A 26,539-nucleotide genomic window follows, 5' to 3' on the forward strand; every position below is an offset into this window, starting at 1 on the left:
TGTACAAAGCTTTAAAATCTTTGCCCCAGAACAAATAGGCAAATCATCAAAACAGACACAAGCATCCAATTACTGTGTGGCAGCCATAATAATTGCTGTAAACATTTAGAACTACATCATTAACGCATCCAAAATAACAACAAAGAGATGGATTCTAATTTCAAGCTCAACTTTCCTGCTTTTGTTCTGAGCACTGAAACTTGGCGGATGAACTTGATCCTCAGGGCAACTTGACTACACCAAAATAATCACAGCCTAATTGGCTCGCTTAACTTCACAACAATTACAATGTAAACCAAACAAGGCATCCATGTAGACTTTTTCCCTTTGTTGCACATGTTTGGAATATTTTCCATTGCCTGCTTTAGAAAAACAACAACTCCTAATTACAGTATTCTTGGGCTGAGTTCTGGCCGAGGCATTAATAATACATCCAGCCCATTGCACATTCTGAAGACATCTCCCACTTCTTACAGCTCTTTATTCCATTTATTCACTATTTAGACAGTGTTTGACCACGGGAAGACAACTGTTAACTCTTACTATTAAATCTCTGACAGAGTTGGAGAGTTGCGTCTAGTCAGGTCAGACTTGGTTACGGTTACTACAGTGAAGCTGGGCGTTAGAGTGTCATATTAAAGCAGGCTGATGAAAACTCCTGAAGCCGTGCAATTACAACAATTAAATCCAGCCTGAATGCACTGCGAGGGAAAAGGGAGGGGGCCGAAGAAGAAGAAAAGCAGCACAACAAGAGAAAACAACAACAACAAAGCCTCTTGTGATTCTTTCTGCTAGTTTGCTTAATCAGATACAATGTGATTTGTCTGGAATTTCTTTTTTTAAATAATTCCCTTTACAATACAACCAGGCTGACTATAGGAAGTATTTGCACACATGCACACGTACACACACGCACACACACACGCGCACACACACACACACACACGCGCACACACACACACACACACACACACACACACACACACACACACACACACACACACACACACACACACACACACACACACAACCCCCAATAAAAAGCAGCAGAGTTTTAAAAAAAGGATCTCTAATGAGAAGAGGAAGAGGAGATGGTGGAGCACATTTAGATATGTACCTTCATCTTAGAGTAAGGGGCTGTTTTAATTTGTAAGCAAAGGCAGCACACCAGCAATGAGATTTTAATTGATACACATAAATAATTCCTTGTGTACATTCGCTCTTGAGTCAGATTTGCTGTTTATTTGACGATTGAAATTAGTCATTATCGGGATCCGTGTTGATGTTGAAGATTTTATTTATTAATATAGCTCCCGCTTAATATCCTCTGATCCGCTCCCAATTAATTATGTCAAAATCCACATCAAACTAGAACTTACACGCATATTGAGCTTTGCCTCGCTTTCATTTCTCTACTAGCCAAGCGCTGCTGTGACAATAATAACAAATGAGGAATGAAAGGGATAGAGAGCACTTTCCTTTGTTCCTCAAATGAAGATAATGAGGGCTGTCTTTCACGATGACAGAGTCTGACGGCTGCGATGAAAGTCTTCACAGGTTGGTTTTTTTTTTTGTTTGTTTATCTTCCTGCGGTTGGAGGACTGGTCTTACATTCTATAATTGTACAGCTTTGCTTAACTCTTGTGCTCCAAACTGCTTGTCACATGGAGGATGAGCTCCACTGCGAGCGAGCCAAAAATCCGTGCGACTAGTGATGCCGAGCACATCATCACACACTCATCACTTGTCGTTAGGTTGTTGTCGCTGACAAACCCCGACAATCCTGACAGACCGGGAGAGGTGACAACATCAGCCTCAGCTTCACAAGTGTGCAAATGTGAGTGTGCAGCTCCAGACACGCCGCTCCATAATAAAACACACTCAGGGTTAATCTGCAGATGTTTTTCACGAAACACAGCAACATGATTACTGAGGCAGCAGCACGATCCGAAAAGACACTTACTTGATATCTGCTGAAACTCTGGGTTGTCTGGACTTGTGTTGGCGGCGAGGTCCTGTAGGAAATGTTTATACCTGTAAGAAAAGACAGTGCTCACTGTCTAAAAAGAAGAAGTGTAAACTGGAACAATAAACACTTGGTGACATTACACACACACAAACACACGCAGATGGAGAGCAGCAGTAGTGTTGATGGTGACAACCTTCAGACCTCTGTAATACAGCGAGATGAAGATGTGCCTACCCTGAAATGTTGTGGCTGTGGGACATCTACTCTATTAGCTATTAGCCATGCATTTTTTCATTTTAAGAAATGTGGATCAGTCACATTATGGGATCATCCAAATGATCCAACTATCTGATCTACTTAATGAAGTCTGTATCAGTTGACGCATTTTTGTATATGTTCTTCTTAATTAGCTGAATTGACTGCATTTAAATCAGTGATGTACTTTATTATGATGTAACGCTTCATTTATACCTCTGTAGTCAGAGATTGTGGCACACGTGGTGGCTATATGTGTAGGGTGCTTGGCTGACATGCACCTCACTCTTTACTGTACGACTGAAAAGAAAAAAATCCACCTGGAATTTTGCCAGTGGCAGTGTGACAGGTGGTCTATTAGCTCAAACTCTTTTGGTTAGCCCCTTGCGCTGTGGAGCTCATATAATGTGTGGCTAACACAGACCTCAATCACTTCACCCCGATGCCATTTCCATCTCTTGTTTGTGAGCGTTGTGGTTTCCGAGTAAGTTACAGGAACGCTAGACAAAGAATGGAGGATCTGACAAAAACTGTGGTTGAAGAAAAACATTGTTCAACCAGAGCTGAGTGCGTCTCTGGAGACGCTGCACACACTGTGTCTGCATCGCCCACTTGCATGTATTACAGGGCTTGACTCCGCCATAACATCTATAACACTTGTGCCTTCTCCTTATAAACAAGCATGAGCTGCAGTCGCACAGGAATTACTCAGTGCCCTAACAGTCACTCTCACGACTGGCGAATATACCTCCAGGACTACACCTACATCACTCAATAAAAAGTGAAGTGAAAAATGAAATTCTACTCAAAATTACACTCATTATATTAAAAAAGAAGAACCTTACTTAAAAGTACAATAAAAAAAATGAAATTATTTTGTTGTGGAATTAACTTGCAACCTCGATTTCAGTTTCCATCTAAAGTAACAGCTGTGAAGAGCTTCAGCTTCCTCAGAAATCTTTCTCCTTTTTACTAGGATGATGTGACCTTGACATGCATTGACAATTGACATTGATTTCCACTGTGTCTGTCTGCCTTTGCAGCACCCTCTTTGTGCAGTCTGAGCTTGTTTTAGAGACATAGTGGTGCCACTGAGAGGGGTCATTAGTGGTGCTAGCAGACTGTATACCACTGCTGGTCCGTGTGGTGGCATGAGTGGGATGAGACTTGTTGGCAAGTGACAACAGTGTAATGTGATAGTGTTTATATGTACTGTGTGTAACGAACAAAACAACACAAAGAAGATTCATCAAGCTGCAGTTGGAAACATGCTAACTTTACTGAATTGTGACAAATTCATTACCCAGTAATTCTCCAAAATGACATCAGTTTTCTAACTGGGGAGCTGTCAGAATTGATTTGAATTGTTAAATTTTGAGCATTACATTCGGTCGTCCAATTGGGAGGAGAGTGTGCACGTTATTCTGTCTCAGGAAGTGGGAGCTCTTATTGTGAAGAAACAGTAAGTTCTGTTGTTGCGGTGCAGCCATGTTGTCTTCCTGTTAAGGTAAACATGGACAAGAAGTCAGGTGCTCAGAATCAGGCTTTGAACATCTATGTTTCCATGCAGCAAACTCATTTTACTAGTGAGACCATATGATGGAACATGGGAGGGATTTTTGAGATTGTTTCTCCAACTGTTGTTTCCAAGGTCAAGAACAAACTGTCAGGTTCTAGCATAAAGCGATAGGTCATGTGCATGAGGCGGTGTTTCCCTTACATTCATTCTGCAGTGGCCCACACCAGTCAGAATTTTGTTTTAATGAAAACTCAGCTCCTAATATTTGCTCCTCGTGTTCTTCACCACTTTTTTAGGAGGAAATAACAGAAGCGACAGATGAACCAGCTTCAAAAGTGATGTATTTTCTCTTTAAATATAGGTGGTGGATCTAATTTATACCAATGTGAAGAGTGAAGTAAGCTTCACGTAGATTTTGAAAACTAACTGATAAATATTTTTCAGCCAAGAAACTTTAAACTGTTAAATTTGAAGAACAGAATTAGCTACAAAATGTAGCATACTAGTCGGTGACGTGATGATTAATCAATCCATTTCAGATCCATTTAGCACATTAATCTCAGTCTCTCAATTTTATCTCTAGCCACCACTTAAAAGATCAAAGATCAGTGGTGAAGGTCCTTCTACAAGGAGTGGAGGATAAGAATCCATCCCGACTCAAAACCAGGACAGACACTGCTAACTTTAGCAATGACTACAAACCAGTCAACACCCTAAGATCTCTGCTGGTACAGGACCAACTGACACTTACCTGGCCAAGTGTGGGTGTGTGCTGCACTATAATGAATTTACACAAGCTCAACTACAGAACAGTAGGTTAGTACAATGGTGGGTCTGTGGGTGGAGGGGGAGGGAGAGGAGGGGGGCATTGTTCTTGTAGTCGATTACTCATTGGAAATAAAACGCAAGTCAAACAAGCTCCAATTAAGCCTCCTTCAATTAAGAGACACTTAAAAAGAGAAATAATTTCACTTCTTTCTCTTCTTGTCTCATCTTGTAATAACAAATACATTACAGGCATTATTAGCAATGGATGCCCTCGTTCTTATTAAGGAGCGGAGACGAAAATCTAATTAAAGCAACTGTGTAACAAAAAGGGAACACTCTAATGAGCATTATTACGGCACATTTCAAATAATGTAAACGGAACTCTCTCGTTTAGCTGCCCTGTCCCGCTCATTAGCAGCAAAGCAAAGAAAAGATAATGAGACAATAACGTAATCTGAACCATATTTATAACAGTTCAGATATTCTAATGAAGAATGCAGCTTTAGAAAGTACGCACGGGTGAAGGGATGTGCCTGCCGCCACTGCAGCAGGAGCTACTAATTCCTTTCTAATATGCAGATGATATGCAGGCTTTTTTCTCACTCTCTCCTGGCAGACATGTCAGGTCATTTGGGCATTTGCACACACGTCAGTAAAGAAAAAAGAGATGGAAGGAAATATCTGTCTAATTATTTTGCCTCCCATACATGCATTAAGGATTCAAATTTGTAATTAAGAGACAAGAGGCGCTGGCAGGCTCCTGCATGGGTTAGTGAACATGGCATGGGCTTGTGGGTAATTACTCAAATTTAATAGCTTAAAAGGAAAGGAATGCACACCCGTTGTAAATACAGAAGAGCAGAGATACTCCACTGTCCAAACTTGAGCAATTAAAATGTAATATGAAGTGATTGTGAAGACAGTCTTATCTTTTTCTGAAACGGTGACTAACAGGGATTTACTTAAAAAGAAAGGAATTCTGTGCAAATGTGTAAAGTCTGACTGGACCTTTTATTACTGTGTGCTGCTGCATGAGTCAACTCAAATCAATTAGTTTGAAATTGGACAGTTTTAAGCGAACATACTGCAGAGAAAAAATTGGGCCACCCCTTGAACCTTAATGACTGGAATCAAAGACGAGAAGCCCCTGATTCAACCTGCTGTTGTCAGTCGAAGCGTCATTAACTTTTACAAATCCAGCCTTGACTGAAAATCAGGTAACTGTTAAGTGTAACTGAATTAAAATAATGATGGATAAGTGTGGCAGAGCAGCGTGATGTGCTCCTGTGCTCCAATGGAAAATCTGCTTCTCGTTCATACCCGCTGTTGTCTTGCTCAGGCACACTTTGACATGTGGAGGAAGCAGCTGGGGATTGAACCTGGGTTTTTGGGTCTGCCCCTCAGACATTTTGATGCATTTAGATACACAGTGTATGATGCAGAAACCAAACAGATATATTATTATAAGATACGACAGCCTGGGAGTCAAAGCTGATTTCAAATCAATTGCACTGTATGGACCGATGTCCCGGTAAATAAAACAATGAATGGGGTGCCATCCTTGAATGTGGTATCCAGTTCTCCTGAATACATCAGTGGTGTACACACTTTTTATGTTTTTTGTGTGTAAATCTGATTTTTCACCTTTCAGATGATAAGCAAAGACACCAAAACATCTTACAGCTAAAATGGAAGTGGAAGATGGAATGGAAGAAATGGATGACATGTTGACATGTATGGTGTAAATATAGTATACAATGTAAAATATATAGTATACTCTCTCTATCTCTCTGTATATACAGAGAGAGTACAGCAGCAGCTAATGACTATTATGATAATTGATGTGTCAATTGTTACAATAATTAATCGGATAAAATGAAAAAAGTCACATTTGATAATTTCCAGCATTTCATTCAAAACACAAAACACATTCCTCATCATGCAGCCATGCACTGAGAAAAAGGGAAAAAAAAGGGGAATGTAACTAATATATATTTGATCAGATATTGCTCAAGTTTTGGTTGTGAAAAAATGAAGGATTGACTTTAGACTGTCTCTGACTAATAGCATGAATTCATGTTGTAAAAACATCACAATGTTACAGCCAGCATCTCTCTGACCTTATTTCAGCTCATTAGCGTTAGCAAAATCTGCCATCTCCAGCAGCTTTGTGTCATAATCGACAACTCGACAATAAAATTTGTTGTCAACTATTTTTATAATCAATTTTAATCATTTTAATCAATTAGTTGTTGCAGCCCTAATCGATACATAAGAAAAACTCAATTTCATGTCAAGCCACCATTAAGCGGCTGCACCAGCTGCAGAATACCCTGTAATATGTAATCTGTTAATACTGGTGACTTGAACAATACTGACTCAGGCACAGCCCTGGAAATAATCACGTTTCAGTTTGTCTGGGTCTGTTGATTATGAAGAGGTCATATTCAATAATCAGAATCTTGAACTTTTCTTCTAAGATTTGAAGTGTGGTCTCTATGTTCAGGGTCAACAGAATCAACTAATGATGCACAACAAAACACTGTTTAACACCATAACAGAAACACTTTGTTTCATTGCAAGCCTCACTTCAAATTTGGCAATGAACTACCGGGTCAATTGACAGACAGCGGAACAAAATTATTAACCGAAATACAACCCAGCACCTGCAGACCACGGAGGGAAGCCACTTATGAAAGACTACACATTTCAGAATTCTTTCAAAAGAAATTAATCAAAACTCTGACCTTGTGTCAGAGAACCTTGCTACATTCAGATGCTGGAGATGACATACAGATGTACCTGAGCACATAAAGCAGTCAATTTGAAATCCCTTCTTGGCAACAGAAACACAAAATCAAGCGTGGACAGTACAACACACGACACACTTCTCAATGCTTGGCAAGTGTGACACTGACCCCGAGGCCTCTGGAGTTGTACGGCCTTTACATAAAGCATGCTCTACAGTGAGCCAACCATTGGGCCGTTTCATTGTTATACTAAATGGTGCTCATCTTAGAGCAGATATATCCAAAGGTCTCCAATTGCTGCCTCTCTATTATCGACACAAACACGGGCAATACAGGCGCAGAGGGCTGCTATTCACTGCCACAATCAACTCGAGACCCCATCACTGTCATAATGGTGATCTCAGTGGGGAGGACACTGATGACTGCTCCAGCCAGCTCAAGTGAATGCCACTTAATAAAGGCAATGATTTTATTCCTCCCCGAGCAGCAACATAAGTATCCACACTCCAGGCCCTACTCGCCATCCATCATCCTTGAACGGTGATAAGTGACAACAATTTCCTGCTATTCCCAGCCACGGAGCCGGAGCAAGGTAAGGCGCCAGCCATAGATGATTATCTGGCCGTGCCACTTAAAATCATCATACAATTAGACACATCCCTCGAGTCTCCTGAGTTTCACTGAGGACGACAGACGAATCAATGATGATGGGAAGTGCAGAGAAAAAGGCGGCGTGAGAGATGGCTGAGCTGGAGAGAATGAGGCAGACTGATTACGTGTCAGTCAAATTCAGTGGTCAGCCCGCTCACATGACAGATGGAAGGTACTCTCATTTCTTTTAATGGTTACATTAAAAGTAAACAGGCATCCCACGCTTCAAAAGGAAATACTTACATTTTCAATAACCTGGAGACTAATACTATGTTTTTGTGGAAGTCATGCTGCATTCACGCAATGCGATGAATGGGAAGAACAGGAAAACCTTTCATTATACTGACTTGGGTCATCAAGATGGATATCCCCTCTGGTCGCCTCATAGTCACACCATATATATTAGTATATCAGGATGTGCCAGTCCAACTCTCCCGATACTGATTCTGATACCTGCTGACAGCGAGTACCTGGTGCTTAGTACTAAGACCACAGCTCTTTTTTTCTGAAAATGACTGTATTCTGTATTGTCCACTGCATGAAAACCAATTAAAGTATATAGGTTAATGTGAGATGACATGAAGAAAAGGATTGCTGAGTCGGGAGAATTGTTTTTGTATCAGATCAGCGCATCCTAATTTCTATAATGTTGCTTATTTTTAGAGGTTTATTAACAATTCAAACCACACACAAACTAATCTATAGGTTCTTTTTAATAATCCAAATTGCTTCGTCAGTGGTGGATTTTATTATGATGTCATAATATTATGATGCCTAAAGATATCTACCCAGATTTATGATGAATGGACAAATGAGCTAGGGCCAATTTGCTGCTAAGCTAAGTTGTTGGGTTGATGGTGGCCATGTTTTTGGCCTTCCTCGTTTTTAATAGAAACGTGCATCTCAGTCCTGCAGTACCAAATTACTGTTTTTCAGTTTACGCAAATTAGCAGAAAATCCATCACGGTATATATTATGGAAACATTTAAGGTGTTTATTTTGGGGTTAATAACTTCATAAGGCTGTTCCAGGCTCATATTTCTTGGGAAGCATTTGCACACGATTTCCAGTTACTTGAACGAGTTTTGTGTTTCCAGCTCATTTAAGCTAATGGCAAGTTGAGCTAGGCAACAAATTATAATAAATCAACACAAAAACAACTGGGTTATACCCCTTCAGGTTATGAATCCTAATGATGTCTAAAATGACGTGAGCCTGGCACAAATGGCAGCACACATTGGTGGCAAATCATTTGTATACCATCAGCATTTTGACACGTCAGGATATATCACTCTGCTGTTGTCTAGCATGGATGTGCATCAGTGCTACAGAAAAACAGCATTTTCATCACATTTACTTCCCGGGTTGGCACATCCTAGTTAACAGTGTGTGGTGATGATCCAAGCCAACGCACAGGATGGGGATCGGGTCTGATCCAGGCATGCTACAACTGTATCAGCGTTACAGAGCTCAATCCATCCGTTTGCCAGCTGCCAAAGACGCCCCCCTACTATCCGTTACGTCTTCAAATCCCCACAGCGTTGTGAGTAACTGACCTAAAAATTAACCGTGGAGTTTCAAAAATAAATAAATACCATGCAGCAGTTTTAATTGACATACTGATATGACAACATGCAGGCCTACCTTATATAAAAATGATTTCTATAAGTTCCAAGGAGCTACACAGACTTGTGAAGAATCTGTAAAAAAGGGGGCACAGGAATTGGACTGGTACTTCCTACTGGGGATATTCTGTGTCAGTGTATCATATCATGAGAGAAAAGGTTGGACTGGTGCATCTGTGTCATTTTCCAAGGCTTGTAAAACTGCATTCCAGAATTTCCCATGAACGGTGAGAAAATAGACGGAAGGCGATCCTTTGTGGTAGAGGAGAAAGTGAACAGAAATGAGAAAGACAGTAAAGTGTCTCAGATGTTAAGGTGGGGGGTCAGCTCATCTCAGAGACAACTTTTCTCTTCTGTGATGGATCGATGTAACATTTTGAGTGCTCAACTGTACAGCTGGAGAGATGAGAAGATGAAAAGGGCCTAATTAATACACAGCCAAGCAGCTTGATAAACCACTGTCATGATATCTGCTGCACTGGAAAGCACGTTTCAGCGCATTTCTCCTCATGTTCCACTAATTAACAAGCGAGATCAAGACCGCATGAAATTACAAAACAACCAAACAAAAACTGGTGTTAAACAAAAGAGAATTTGACAGTTTCTGGACAGTCTGACTACTTACATGGGCGCTACATAAAATAATAATAATTACATCTGTCACGGACAGTATAGATTGCACAGTGCAGCGGGTGACTGGTGGAAGGAAAATAAACAGCAAAAACAGAACTCAAGCGTGAAATCTGTCACCCATCTATAGTAGTGTTCTCAATGGTGGAACAGCACTACCATCACACCTTCACAAACTCAAAGAAAAACAGAAATATTTTATACAACTTGAGCACCACTTACATAGACAATTGAAGCAGTGGATGAATAGTTTTATGGTAGTTGAACTAAATGAAAGCTCTCAAACTCCCACTCTTACACTGTAAGAGGTGATGTGATGTTCTGCTCCTTCCCTGTGTTTTGGGAAATGCCTTTGAGGTTCTCTGCGCTGCATGTAAATAGTTGGAGAAACGAGTGATAATGCAGAGAGTACGTGGAAAGGGACGCCTGGGTGCTCACATTCTAAAAATACAAGTGAAGGTGGGCTTATACTGATACCAATAAATTCTCAAACAGTGGCTAAGGCCTTAATTTAACTCAAGTATTTCCCTGTTTTCTGATCTGTTCCTGTCTGCTGTTAATGTCAAGTGAAGTCATTTTATTTTTATTGCCCATAATCACAAATTACAAATTTCCCCTAAGGAGCTTGACAGTCTATACAGCCTGACACCCTCTAGCCTTAAATCCTTGACTCAAATAAGGAACCCCCCCAAAAGAAACTTTAACAGGGCGAAAATGGAAGAAGCTCAGGAAGAGCAACAGAGGGAGGGGAGAACCTTCCCCCAGGACGGACATGCAATAGGTGTCATGTGTGCATTGTAAACAGCATTGTAAAATACAGTATGGACGCTGGCAAACGGATGGATTGGGCTCTGTAACGCTGATACAGTCGTAGAATGCCTGGATCGGACCTGATCCCCATCCTGTGCATTGACTTGGATCATCACCACACACTGTTAACTAGGATGTGCCAACCCGGGAAGCAAATGTGATGAAATAGGCGTCATGTGTGCACAATAGAACAGCATTGTAAAATAAAGTATGGACGAACATGATGACAAAATGGAAGCAAAACAAATTCAAAGCCCATTAAAAGCCGAAAGGGAAGGACTCTGAGCACCTGTAAGGCTTTTAGTATGAAAGCGTGAAACATCTGAGCCACAAGCACTGACTTTCACTGACAGCAGACTAACAGCCAGCAACAGGAGTAAAAGAGTGGTGAGTATGACATGACTCTATAGAATTATCATGTGGAAGTGTACATCAGGGCTGTATGTTCACGTTTTTGTGCACATAGCACTGGTGCGACTGTCTAAAATCACCACTAGCAGTGCAGTTCATCACTTCAACAGGCTTGTGACTGGCAGAGGACATTAATGTTGCAGACAGAGCACCATTCAAACCTTTACATTTTCTTGATGTAATAATAAACTGCATGGACACATTACGCTTCAAATGAGCAGTATAAATCTCAGTGAGTTCACATCATCATACATACAGTACTATTTATACTACAATCAGATTGATCATACTGTATAAAGTTGTTGTTCTCTTATTAGTGATATATGTGAACAAACATGGAAGCAGTGTAACTCCTAAAGACTAGAATTCCCAAAATGTTCTTCATTCTTCAACAGAATGCAACAGATTCAAGTCATTGGCCTGAACTCGAATCTGTGAGTGGACATCCTTAATAAAAGGGCTCATTATTTAAGGATTGTTTTTTCTGGAGCCTCACTGCACCACCAACAAGACAAGAGCTGATGTTCTTTGTTGAAAGTTAGCCAAAGAAAAGAAAATGCTTTTTCCAGTTGCCATTATATCAATACATTTCCCCTTTGTTTCACCCTTATTCTCATTTAGCAGTGTTTCATTCATTAAGTTATTAAGTTATCCTTCTTTTAGGCTAACATAAAGTCATTAAGTGACTGTTCTGACACTAACTTAAGCAAACTTATATCAAGCAAAAAAAATCATCATCAGTCCTATCCCTCATCTCACATAACAAACAGCTCTGGCTATATCTTCCAAACTATCTCAATCCAGACAACTATGAGTGCAAGATTCTACTGGACTGTAGATTCACCTTTAATCAAACTAAAGAAAACCATCAAAGACCTTCAATATCTACAGCAAAGTTTACCATCACTGCCCAAGAGGACATTCATGATATAATAATGGAGAAATCAGAGCATTAGATTTTGTCCCCGTAAGGAAGGCGAGTCCCCACCATGTGACTGTGTAAAAAGACAAAATGAGTAATACATGGCCACTCACTCACACACACACACACACACACACACACACACACACTCTCACACACACACACAGACACAGACACAGACAGACAGACAGACAGACAGACAGACAGACAGACAGACAGAGATGCTACAGCCTTTTAGTTTAAACGGAGGGCAGATATCTTACTGATCAATCCGCTGAATGGGAAGTTGAAGCAAGTCCTCGAGCTTCTGGTTGTTGAATTCTGGTCGGGCTTCCTGTAGTTTCTTAAAACGTCTGAAGGCCTTGTTTTTCTTCAGCTGAATCTAAGACAACGTACAAATCACTGTGTTATTCTCAGAGCCAGGCACATTTAGAAGAAGCAACGTTGTGCCCTGCAAAGTGACATTTTCTGAAGTGCTGTAAGGTTTTTCCTGGGCCGTTCAGTATTTTGGGATTATATTGGGAACAAAATCTGTGATTAGCACAGGTAGTACTAAATTCACCCTCCCTACCAAAGAGAAATCACATATAAACAGGGCTCAACATAACAGACTTCCCCCATTCTTTACCCAGAATGCACCTCGTGCCTTTAGCCATAAAAATACAAAAAGAAACTGTCCGGTACACGCTGGACTCAGAATCTAGACTGAGGGTGCTCTGACTAGCAATTAATCAACAGGAACATAACATGCTAATGGACTGAGTGTCTCATGCTCAGCATCTGGATTCATTGTGAGCTATTCTACATCTCTACATTTGTTCCGCTAATACTGTCTAGCTTCTAGTGGAGATGATGGACATGTCACAACCAGTGACAACCTCTGAATCTCATGTCACTTACTAGATGTGTACTCTGCCTGACAAACCCAAAAACCATCGTGTTGTGACTCATTATGCTGGACTGCCAGCTGAGGTATGAGGAGATGGAGCGGGAGGGAGGCTGTAGATGTCATTAAATATGCATTTGAACATCATGTCAGCATGAGTATGTATCAACATTTGGATGACAAAAAGCCTTATCTTGTCATTTCCTTCAATCATCAAAATAAATATTACTGCTCTATTTAAATAGACCTGGGGAGAGCTCTGCCCTAATTCACAGCAACAGTCGTCTGTGAGATAACACAGAACTGGATTTATTATATATATATTATATATATATACGATGTTTCTGACCTCAAAATCAGTCATTGTATCAAATCTGAAGTAGTTACTGTATAACTATACTTCTTGTACTACTTCGTATTCCTATAGATCACGGCTTCTCAGTCAGACTTGTGTCCACCATCATCATTGTCATGGTGACATTAACTGTTGGAGAGAGTGTTGTGTGTTGTTGCTGTTCACACATTAACGTTACACCAGAGAATTTGCCATCAGCTCCTAAATCATAGATACAAAATGAGTCTCCTCTCTCAAGACTTAGTGTAAATGTAGTTGTAAGAATATGACTGAGTCAGAAACAAATATACACGAACTGTCTGAGCCTCGTCTGCCTCGGTTTCCTGTTGACCCAATGGCTAGAGATTTTATGTTAATTAATTGACTAAATATTACTTTGTTATCGCATTCTGGACCTATGATATAATCTTTACTATACATATCAACTATTCATTTTTTTATTTCAATTGTTTTAATATACACTGTATGTTTATTAGACTGATCATTTGTCACCTGAGTAAAGTAGAACACCTATCACCAGCCCACACTTCCTATTCAGTCAACGATAAGGGATATCGATCTGCAGGACAGTCAGTTAAAACTCACAGGGCTTCATCCATAATCAATGCATCAGTCAATGTCCTGCAAACACATCCTTACACCCAATTATGACAATATTATCTCCAAAGCTTTGATGTAAAGCTAGCTCCCAACAGGCCAGTCCACAAACAAAGGACGTCACACTTTAACAAATCACATCTGATCTCATGAGCACAGATTCTGTACCTTTGCACTGGGATCACTATTACTAAGTAGGTCTGTGTCAGGATGTCATTTCAGGAAAGTGTTGAAATTTGTGAAGGTGTACTTTAAAAAAAAAAAAAAGAAAATCATTTCAGGAATAGCTCAACATTTTGGGAGACATGCTCATGGACTGAGATGAAACAGACTGATATCAATCTCATGTTTGTATGTCAACTACGAAGTTAGAGTGTGGATGTGGTTTCCCTCGTGAGAAGAAAGACTGGACGCAGGGAGGAACAGCTGGCCTGGCTCTGTGCAAAGTTTAAAAAGCCACACCTCGACACCTCTAAAGCCCACTAATCAGCAAACAGTTTAGGTGGTTTTACATGTGGGACATTTCTTGACAAACAACAGTGTATCCTTTGTGTGCCTGCATGTGAGCTGCTGTGAATTTTATTCTTTTTATCTGTGTCTTATGCTGATAATCCAGTCAAGGAAAGTGACCTTTCACATCCACTGCAGAGGTGCATACCTGACTCTCTTTTGGCTTCTTACAACAACTCAATAATTTAACTGCTGCCGGGCTGCTGAAACCAAGTCACTACAGCTTGTACTGGAATAGACCAAATCCTATGATAAAATAACTTTCTCTGCTGAATGAAAAACTCACCTCAAGAGGTACATATCGGACTCTTACAACAATACAAAATTGAGTTGAGGTTACTACTGTAGGGTTGTAGAAGACCTGTGTGAGCCTCATTCAATCACCTAGCCTGCCTGCTGGTTAGCTGTTCGTTCATCAGTGCTCACAAACTGTTGGGTGTGACTGGAGCAGCTTCTCAGCTTCTCGGGGTACTGTGGACCCACAAGCGTGGCTGGTACAGCAGATCCTGCATCACGACTCTTTCTCACCAACACACACTCCCGAAGCTAACCGCTTACTACAACCAAGCCATCTGAGCACTTGGGTATGGTGTATGACAAGCTCTCTTTTAAAGTGCATACTAAGAACCAAGTGAAGAAACTTTTCATTTTGCACTTAGGAAACACTTGTACAGGCTCCATTCTTAAGTGTTCTAGACTATGGGGATATTATTTACATGAATTCTGCCTCCTCTAAATTTTGCTGCCTCAACTCTTTCCATTTTATATCCAACTCATTGTTGCGTACACATCACTGTGTACTTTATGATCTGATTTACTGGTCTTCATTAGGCCAAAGGAGACAGCAGCAATGTGTGTTTTTATTTACAAAGCCATACTGGGTAAACTCCCTTCATATCTGTGTAATCTCTTATCACTCACCACCAGCTGTTATGATTGTCACTCCACTACATGGCTGCTCTACCAGGTACCCATGATTGGCTCAGGACTTGGTGGAGCGGCTTTCTCCTATTCTGCACCCTGGTTGTGAAATAACCTTCACAACACACTACAACTACATGAGTTTGTCTCCCTGGGAGAGTTCAAAGCTCTGATAAACTAGAATTACTGCCTCACTCGTTGTATGCCTCCGCCAACCAGTCAAGCTGCAGCTTGCATCCATGTCTGTCCAGACGGCAGTAATGACTATACTGACATGTATGAATCCAGTGAATACTTTCCAGTGAGAAACATGCTGTCTTCACTTAGAGACTATGTTTACTGAGTAGTGCAGACGACTGACAGACAGCTTCATCACATGGTGCACCAACGATCACCTGAAGATCAATATCAGCTAAACCAATCAGCTTGTGGTGGACTACGATGCTTCAAATGCGGATTTTGCTGCAAAGAAGCTACAAACTGTAAAACGTAGCTTCTTCATACACATCTTCAAACAGGCAGCACAGAAAACCTATTCAATCACCACGGTTTCAAGGTGGACACTCAAGATTATAGTCACCAATTCAGTATCTGACCAAACATGAAATATGGTCTCAATCTCCCCTTCTGTTCCTGAGTTATGGTGTTGAATGATGGTCGTAAGAGTGTTTTTGCTGATGTCACAGTGAAGATGACCTTTATTCTGTTGGATATAAAATGTCATCACTTTATTTTATTTTATCTTGTATAAACTTTTCTCATAATTAGCGGATGAATCCTTGAGTTATGGTCAAAAATGTGTCCACAGTGACTTTGACCTCTGACCACCAAATCGGCTGTCACTTGCACGGAGGCAAACAAACAACTGATGGATATATGTGTGTAGTCAAACTGTAACTGAAGAGTGCACTCGCTATTCCTACTGGACTTTGTAATATGTATCTGTTGTCCTTTGTGTGCTTTTACCATGCTCCATTTTCTTAACTGTCCCTTGTCTGTTCTTGACGTGCTCTATTTTATTTTATTTATTTTTTTTAAGTTTGTAATGGTGTGCTATCTTGGCCAGGTGGGAAATAGGGTCAAAAAACTGAGGTAATACTTGACCAGAATCTCTCCCTTTTGTTGGAGACAATGGAAACGCTGCACACATCAGTTTCATTGAAGAGTATAACACAGTTAACAACATTTTATTTGTGTATTTTGTAACGTGTTTGTATGTAGACCATTTAAAATCTCTTTGTATTGCTTTGCCCTCTTATGGACATAATGCTAAAAAGCAGATTTTTATGTTCTTTAAGAAGGCATAATCAAATGTCATTTCTGGCCAAATTTGACAGCCCAAACCCCAAAACCTGTCACTGTGACAACTACAATCACTGCACCGAGCTGTTGTTGCCAGGCAGTAGTTCTAACTCATGACGCTGAGTAAAAGCAAAAAAACTGTTCAACATTGATAAAATCAGTCAAATCAGTATTCATCTGGAGTTCATGATAAAATCACATAACCAATCCTGTCATGCTACACAGTGTATACATGAAAGTGTTGCCATGACAGTGCTGGTATTACTGATAGTGGAATTGATAATGTCAGCAACAGAGAATACAACAATCACTAATGCTACTGTGTGTTCAGTATCATAACTGGGGAATACTCTGGCTAATTTCCCAACAGGGATCACATCACACATCACATCTAATGTAATACACAACTTATGAAATACTTTGAAGTGCAACAGGAGAGTGACACACAGGTGTGACAATGTGGAAATACTGTGTTCCTACCCCAAGCACTTTGCTGGCATTATAGATGTTGTCCGCATACGTGCTGTAGTGGTGCAGATGTGGACAGAACTGGTCGAAGCCAGGGCCAAAGTAGCCGTTCTCCAAATGGACCAGAAGAGATCTATAAAAAAACAGGTTAGATATAATTAAACACAAAAACACCATACTGAGGCTGGATGGATCATCATTTCAATCATTTGACAGAGTGCGATTTTCAAATGTCAAGAACTGAAAATTGAATCCTAAACGTATAGAAGTAACCGTGTCTTAACAAGCTGCAGGAGATGAAAGTCTGCAAAAGGCAACTCAGCTCTAGTTAAGTAATGGTAACAACAAAAAATAAGCTCTCAGCTGTTATCTGGTTAATATGCTTTCACTGTTTAGGGACGGTCAACGATTGCTTTCATCAAAGAAACCAGAGCAGGGATCTCACCCTCTGTCTGACTTTGCTGCCCTTGTGAAAATCTTATGCCCACCCAGAGGCGTGGAGACAACCAGGGAATGACACATTCACGATAGTCAGTTTTGAGTTCTGAGTTGGATACTCAACAAGCATTCACTCTGGATCCAGCCGCATCTTCGTACCCATTTTCAACCAGTGTTGGCAGTAAGAGGCTGGTTAGCTCACCTCCGAGCCCTTGCAGTCTAATCTGCATGTAACAGTTACACGCAGAATACAAACAAATGAGTTTTTTTCCCCTGGCTTGTAAAAATGAACTCAATGTAGGAACAACCGTGAATGAAGCTCCTCTGGATGCGTGGCATCCAGGGGTACGACTCTAGAGTGAGTAAAAGGTCCCAAAGTAGAGAGTGCAGTCTTAGCGTGTGCCATACCACATGCCACTCATCAATATGATGAGCAGAAAAGTCTTTATTTTTGCTATCAGGGAGAGGAAAAAATACTCCAGTACAAAAATAAAGCATAAAACAGGAAACATCTCCAGATATTACAGTGAATGCAGAGAAGATGAACTGTACGAGTTGGGTGAGACACTCCGGCACAGGGGGCCATGTGACCCATTAGTCACATTGAAAAGCTCTTTACCTTCATTGTTTTTTGTGAAATTGTGATTTTTTTCATTTTCAGTGCACAGCACTCTCTAGAGTGTACAGCTTTGTGCGAGCGCAAACTGTATGCTGCATATGCCACTCACACTCTCCAGCCTTTGCCACCGTCTCAAAGAAGTACAGGGAAAAGCCTGCTTTCCTCGCCATGCCTGTTTGGGCCGTCCTCTTAAGTCCACACCCGAATGTTAGTGCATGTACTTTGAGTAGAGTGAGCCATCCAGATTCCTTCTCGTCTCTGTTGAGAGCTGGGCATGTGCATTATCGCAAACCTTTTCTACTAACATGAATTCCAAATAAATTATTCTTGAAACACAAAATGTGTTGTTATTTCTCCAAAAGTGTCACACCATTTACTGAAGAGGCATTAACGCTTGTAAGAATAGATTTGTCTATTTAAGTGAAATTAAAATCGCCTTGTTAAATTATGGCCTTGAGGTGCTGGCATGTGGCCCTGCTACAGGCAAAGTGGCCTTGTCCCAAAAATGACGACATCCCAGTTCTGAAAGAAACATCGTTGTGAAGTTTGAGAAGTAGTAAATGTGCTCATTGTATTTAATTGTCATCATTTTTACCTTTGTTTTGTCTTTTTAATCTATTCTATGTATTTTTGTCTATCTAGTCTTTATTTCACTGTAAAGATCTACACTCGTTCCATCATATTATCAGCAGTTTGACTGAGTGATATTAATGTAGAAACAAGATACATTTCTAGTTTTCCACTTACCACAATATTGGTAATTAAAATTGCAATTAGATGTTTTCCCTAAGCCCTAAGTCAAATACACCATACATCTGTATGTGTGTGTTTAAAATGCTGGCCCAGCCAATGTAATTCATCGGGTCACTGTCACTCATTTTTAGGGCATGTAAACAAGCAGTGCGACATCATTACTGAGTCGCACCAACATACTCAACTTCAACGCAGGACATGGCAGAAGTAACTATTTCAATATGTGTGGCATATTTTTTTTGTGCATCACAGACCTTTGACACATTCATTTCAAAGTGTCCCCCAGTGAGCATTTAGCCTCCAGTCAAACCGCATTGGACTTTGAGTTAATGCACATTACTGCCTGAGAATGCACTGCTGCTCTGCATCAGTGAAGAGAAGGAGCTCAAATAAGGCGAGATCACATCTGAAGCATCATTTTCAGGAAAGGCACACATGTTTAGAGAAGGTGCGGAGGTTGAGCAAAGTTCAGAGGATTGCTTCCCCGTTAATGGGGGGTTTAGCAGGCGAAGCTCTGTAGTGTCATTTGAAGGCCTCTCCCTGTGGGTGACGTATTTACTGGGACCCAGACGGTGGGTCTACCTTCAGGGCACCCAGGGCCACTTTGTAGTGAGAACACGCCCGCTGAACTCAGAAACAAAACAACTGGATCAAGGCAGAGGCAAAGCAGTCGTTCAGCCTGTCAGGCACATTACAGTAACACGGACGCAATTGGTTGGGGGTGTTGACACTTGTGAAGGAGCTTGTTATCCAAACTTAGAGGAAGTACCACACACGCACACGTACACACATACACAATCCTACTCTCTAATGATGTTCCCAGAGACTTCTGTTCGTACATGCTGTAAGAAGGAGCACTTTGCTGTTGAAGTTGATTTAAATAGATTTTAATGAAGTTGTGCGCCAAGGTAGCCTCTGTTCATAATCAGGAGATGCAGGAGCAGCCGAGAGAGTTCTAACAAGGGCAAAGGGCGGGAAAAACTGTGTTTCCGTTTTTTTCCCTTCTTACTGCCAGAGGCTATTATGATAAATATGAAATTATGGATTACATTTTTTATACTTTTTTCACAGCAATTAAATTGTCTGGCCATCAGCAGCAGGATGGAGATAACATTAGCATTCCGTGTGTGTCACGTTAATCCACATTAATTCCAAGCAGTTGCGACATCTGGGGCGGATACAACCTCGACCAAACAATTCAGGCCGAGGCGCCTTCATTTGGGGAAGGCTTGAACAGAGGAATACTAATTGTTACGACACAGTGAGAGCATCCGCTTAACATAAATGACTACTTATTAATTACATTAACATAACCACGAATCACTGACAAGAACACAAAGCAATAAAGCAGCCCTTTGTTGCTCTCAGTGAACTGTACAATGTGATTCATGCTGTGTTGAAACATGGTGACTCGTGTCACTCCATGTCTGATCTACCTCTCAGACTACACCTATTCTCATTATGATCCCCCTACTCCATATTTCAAATCCATTGCTGATTGTATGCTCCTGGATCCACTGACTGTTCTTTCAAGTTGTTGATTCTTGTTTGTCATGTTAGCAGCTGGGGATAATTGGGCTGCTGCTTCTGCTGCCTGCTCTCTGAATGAATGGCCTGGCATATCAATATATTCACATCTCCTTTTCTTATGTAACTCAACAAAGCTTAATGAAGGCAGAATTCATTACTACTATTCCCACTGCACTCTGGAGTTAAGTAAATAAAGACAGAAACATCAGATGAATATACCTCCACGCTGCACACACTGACACACTTGTACTACTATCAGAGAACCATTAGGCTGTGCAGAGCTGACAAGCACGGCTCTCACAGAAGGTTTGTGGCACTGAAGTGGCTTCTTGCTGCTTTGTGAAGATCAACAAATCACCTTAGAAATCAGTGCCCAATTGCAGAAATCATCTTCTAAAAATATTTCTGTGATGAACCTATGTATATTCTATAGGAAGTCCGGGATTCTTCAGCTCCAAACAACATTCACTTAATTCCAGTTGGAATTAAATGGGAGTATACGGTGACCTGCATGTTCAGCTTTCCACAGTTGTTACATTTTCTAAAATGTTCTGTTTCATTAATCTTCTAAAAACCTGCACACAATTTCTCAAGTATTGGGAATCCTGACCAGGAATCTGGTCCTCTTTCAGGCCGAAGTGACAAAGCAGTGAAGCAACTGTGAAGAACAAGAAGCAGAGAAATCTACATCAAAATCAAAACAAAAGCATGGCTGGTGCACGGTCTCCAAAAGTAGTCGGCGAATCAGTGCATCAGTTCTGGGAAAGCCCCTTGAAAACTGTCAGTTACTCACTACATACAACTCATTGAAAAAGTCATTGCATTGCTTTACTAATCACTAAATGTAGGTTTGCCAGGGTTTTGCCACAAGATGTAAACAAGACAGCTCTGGAGTTAGCCGGAGGTGCATTTCTCTGCTTTTGGTAGTATCTAACTGCCTCCCCACACCTCCAGCCACTGCACCAAGCTAACTGTTTTGAACCATTCTGGCCACTGAACAAAGAGACCGAACTATCAACACCTCATCAAAAGACCTGGTAAGACAGCAAAAATTCCAAAATTCCATAATGATGGTATGACCGGGATTAGTAACTGGAAAGTTAGTAAATTTGACTGACCAGTAGAAATTCCCCAAACATTGTATCCTTGGTTTACAATAAATGTTTAACATCTGACCAGGGCTGGGTACCAGTACCAGTATGACGCCTAAGTTTCTGTATTGATACTGAACGTGTCTGTGTGTGTGCTTTTCCATTTAACAAAAGATGCAAAAGTTCTTTAATGTTGTCTAAACACAAGTAGCTGTACAAGAACATGGCCTGAAAAAAGGTACCTGCTGATCAAATAATATGAAAAAATTATGAATCTGATCATTCAGTCCCACCTTGGTGTGAGGATACAGACTTGCTGAGAGAAGCAGCAGCATGCATTTTACAAAATGTCCCTTGATTATAATGAGCCTGTTAAGACTTACAGTGGATAAAACTTGATGTTTCATGTGGAACAGATGGATGAGAAAGGCACCTACATATCCATCTATGAGAGACAATTATCACCACTGTTATTATCCATTATTGTTGGCACTGTCACACAGATGTTCAATGTATACCAAATGTACGAGTGAAAGAAAGTGAAAAGAATATGGGAAAATCTATAATCAATCATTTGGCAGTGGTAAATCAGTCTAGCAGTAACACACTGTCTCTCCATGGACCATTTTTAAATGGAGTGCTTGCCATTATGTTTCAACCATTGATTCAATAAGGGGCTCATAATGAAGATGTATGGGAACTGCGGAACCATTTATCCAATACATCAGACTGTGTAATTCATACTTCAATCTTCATTGGAGCACTCTCAACAAGAAAGCCTGTCAGTCCGAAGAGGATTAAAGCCTGAGGGAACCCGCACCGCTCATTATTTAGTCTGGAAATAGAATTCCCAATCAAAGGTATCCGAACCACTCACTCCACAGTTAGTGAGCTACGCAGTCTGATACTGAACTGTTTATGCTTTGTCCTGTGTTCAGAGGGTAGACTGCAAATCGGATGGGCTCGTCAAATTTAGAGACTAATTGTCCACATTGTTATCTGCAAATGGCGTTGGAACTAAATAATAAATAAATAAATACATTGGTTATCTGATTGCCGGTGAGTATTGGCAGGAGACAGGAGACAGAGTGATTGGGTCGGGGTTACCACTGCCTAACAGCCAATCATTCACAATCAGCACACGTCGGCAGGCCAGATTTAAAGAGGCATGAACCAGGATTTCATGTTGACCACACAATTATGTATGTGGAGGTTTATTGGTGAGTGCATATGTCTGTCAAGCCCAGGGCTAGAAGCACAATTACGGAAGATCACTACAGACTGGAACCAGAATCAATCCATGCTACAATTAAGGTACTGTACATATAATTTCATGTTCATCCACATTTTAGCTCCAAGATTGGTAAAATGTTGCCGTCACAGCGAGGATACTGAATGTTGTTATCTTTAAACAAAGAAATGATCAAAGTCTAACTCCTATCACTTTGAAACAAAAACAGCAGTTTTGGTATCAGCCATCAATCTTGTTTTTCTACTTTATTGATTTATGGATACCATGGCTGAATCCAGTGCTTTAGCATGTACCCATGCACTAACTTCAAACATCAACTTTCTATTTATACAAGCAAACTTCTTGAAGTCTTTCAAGTGCAGATTTTAGTTTTACAGCACATTGCCAGCAAGATCAATCTGACATCCAGACATGTGGTGAGATCAGCTTCTCTCAGCTCTGACTTCCAGTTGACCACCCTGCCCCCTGAGATCATCAAAAGCAGGTCCAGCAGGCAGCTAGAGTTCATTCATTTTCTGTGGTAACAATAATGCTCTTCACTTGTGATATCACCTGGAGTAATTATGGCTGATATGCATTAATGTATGCATCAAAGAAGAGCACACCGCTACACTACAACACAATATCATTGACTTCTGCTAATGGAGAAGATAAGGACTTGCTTTGGTAAACCGAGTGTTTATCTAGACTGCATTCTTAGGCAGGAGACAAACTACTAATCTTCATCCCTTCATGGTCTCTCACTACCATCTCCAAAGCATAGCTATTGTTTAAATTATTCAGAGGATACTTACTGGTTTACTGAATGAATGGCTTTAATTGAACTGAAGATGCTTTCTCTAATGTCATGCCTCAGGGTTCCTTTGGCCTTCAAGATCTCCACGAAGTACTGTGGGAAACAAAAGAGGAAAGGGAGATAAAATGACGTTATTTCTCACCATTTGCATTAATAAGCTAGAAATGGGAGGTCGCTGATAGGGTAGACCTTTGATGAATGGATGTTTTTTTTATATATAAGTAGTTGCTTTCATTGACATCTCAGTTACTCTCCCAACACAGAGATCTAAAGTAATATCAATAACAGATTGCACAAAACATTTATGATCTCTAACACGGACTTAGAGATTGGTATTTTTTGGCCCAACAGTCCAGGCTGACTGTTATAATTATATGGTACTGTATGTCTGCATGGCTCATACGAAGCACAAGTAGAGAGAGATGCTGTTGTCCCACAACACTCACAATAAAGCGACAGCTGTGCCGGTCTCAAGTCATTTGAAGTGAAAATGGGATTAGTAAATTGAATGTGCATTAGGCCTAAAAATGACTCCTAATTGGAGTGAACGGGTGGAGGGTGAGTAATTGTGTAGAAATAAGGCTGCAGCAGTGGGTGGAAAAGTCTGTTCTCTCCACAGGGAAGAGTACCATAAATGCTACCTTTTATTCTGTTAATGCATATGTACTGTACAGTTCCACTGCTACAATAAAACATGTGGAGTGCACTTCTACTGTAGTATCGCCTGTATGTTCAACCTTTTGCCTCTGAAAATGTCTACTTTGAGATTTTGTCTTTATTTGCTTTATATCTTTAATATTGAAACAATCTTAGTCAAATGCACTTTTTTAGGAGGTGAAGATGGCGATGAATGAAATGATCACAGCATCACCCACGCAATGTGTGTGAGGGAGCAGTCTGAAACGTTAAAAACTCTGTTTTAAATGAAAATGTAGACGTAGTGTAAGGTGAGGGTTTGTGTGTTTGTGTGTGAGGTGAATCGATGGTGCCTTGCTGTTCTACTTTGTAGTTGTAGTCTACTGCCAGACGAGCATAACATCAGTTAAAAGTTTTCTTTAAGCCAAGCCCACTTCAGTGTGGAAAAACAACTGCACAGTGAAGCAGACTTAGCGTGCTTGTACTTTGGGAGTTTCAAAAATAAAGTAAATAAAATAGCTCAAAAAAATTAAAAAAGGAACTTGAAAGTCACTCTATGTTGGACATGGAAACTCTCGGAGCCTTCTGACTGCTGCAGTACGTACAGTGGTGACCAGCTCCAGCTGTCGGCAGTAGCGTTGTTCTGTCTGCACCAACTCTCTGGCTGTCCGACTGCGCTTTCTGTCCCAGCGTTCCCTCTGCTCCTGGATACTGGTACCTCCAAGGGGATCAGACGGACCAGGGGAGAAACTCATTGTAACAGTGGCGAGGAGGATACTGCAGAGAGACAAGCAATTGGAAAAGGCCAGGGTTACAGACAGACATTATACTGATGATGAATTGAACATGATTCCACGTATGAATGGGTATATACTTGCCCAGCATAGGCATCAAAACAAACAAAAATACCATCAGTCAGCAAGTTTTATGAAAAGGCAACCAAAGGATAATAAGGATGACATTACACTTCAAATGCAGAAGTAGCGGGAGGACTAGCTCCAACTCTCATTACAATTGCAGTGAAGTAAGACAACAAAGCACAAGTGAATCAGGTTCCTTCCAGTCATCAGAGAGGCATTACCCATCTCTCAGGTAAATGTTCATCTTTCGGAAAATTGTGAACAACCACATTTATAATTTCTCTTTTTTTAGAGCATAAGGGGATGCTATGCAGTGGTGGTTGTTTGCCATTAGTTGTGTTATTGTATACTTACGCTTTCCAAAACTGGAAACCAGCTAAGCCTGGTCTAGCATACTGCAAAATAAATCAACTGAATGGTTTCAAACTGCATATTATTATGAAAAACAGTACGCAGTATGCAGTGCATACTGCGTTCCTGGGTGTATGTCAGGCTGTTCAGCAATCAACCTTAGTACATGCATTAGGAGGTGCGGCTTCCAATATGGCAGCTGTTGCCTAGGAAATGTGGGAATTGGTGTCAGATACAACTACCAAGTAGCATAGCGATGCGCCATTAATTCACCTCACACACAAACAGGTACACAAATCCTCACCTCACACAAACAAGCAGCTCTGGATACATGGCTAATAAGAATCACCTCTTAACTAGGCAGTAACTCTGACATATGACCATTTGAACTTATCTATTAGAAACACTGTCTTTGCTACATTTTCTAATTTTGTTCCAGCTGGACACTAGCTGACTGAGCCAATCAGAGCCACACAATTACTGGCTGTTACCCATGTCTACAAAAACATGAACAAATGCCTGTGACTTAAATCTTAGGTTTCTTTATAATTCTATCCTGGTGGAAGATAAACATTGATTCTTTATTTTAATGTGAAATATCTAACACATAAAAGGAAAACTGATGAAAGGAAAACGGTTAATTAGAAGTGAAAGTTCGGTTCATTAATCAATAGACAACTGACTAAATTATTACTGATAATTTAAATTATTAATTAAATATAAGTACAAACTGTTGGCAGGTTATAGCTTTTCAATGTTTTACTATAGGATTGAATACTTGAGAATGTTTGGACTGTTGAATAGCAATTTGATGAACTGGTAAAGTTTGATGAATGTCCTCTTTTGTTTTTTTTTAACAATAAT

The 26,539-nt window shown here is 40.5% G+C and overlaps 1 protein-coding gene across 1 annotated transcript in view; it reads right to left on the reverse strand.

Annotated features, from left to right (window-relative positions):
- Positions 1-26,539, reverse strand: part of arhgef39 (Rho guanine nucleotide exchange factor (GEF) 39) — a 60,776-nt gene that overhangs the window by 30,878 nt on the left and 3,359 nt on the right. The window contains exons 2-6 of the mRNA XM_041964047.1: positions 25,070-25,241; positions 23,827-23,921; positions 17,362-17,482; positions 12,574-12,692; positions 1,964-2,034 (exon numbers count right to left, since the gene is read on the reverse strand). Of these exons, the coding sequence (XP_041819981.1) occupies positions 1,964-2,034; positions 12,574-12,692; positions 17,362-17,482; positions 23,827-23,921; positions 25,070-25,219 (556 nt within the window). The 5' untranslated portion in view covers positions 25,220-25,241. The remainder of the gene's footprint in view (positions 1-1,963; positions 2,035-12,573; positions 12,693-17,361; positions 17,483-23,826; positions 23,922-25,069; positions 25,242-26,539) is intronic.

The sequence above is a fragment of the Chelmon rostratus genome, chromosome 22, assembly GCF_017976325.1.
Source record: "Chelmon rostratus isolate fCheRos1 chromosome 22, fCheRos1.pri, whole genome shotgun sequence".
NCBI lineage: Eukaryota > Metazoa > Chordata > Actinopteri > Chaetodontiformes > Chaetodontidae > Chelmon > Chelmon rostratus.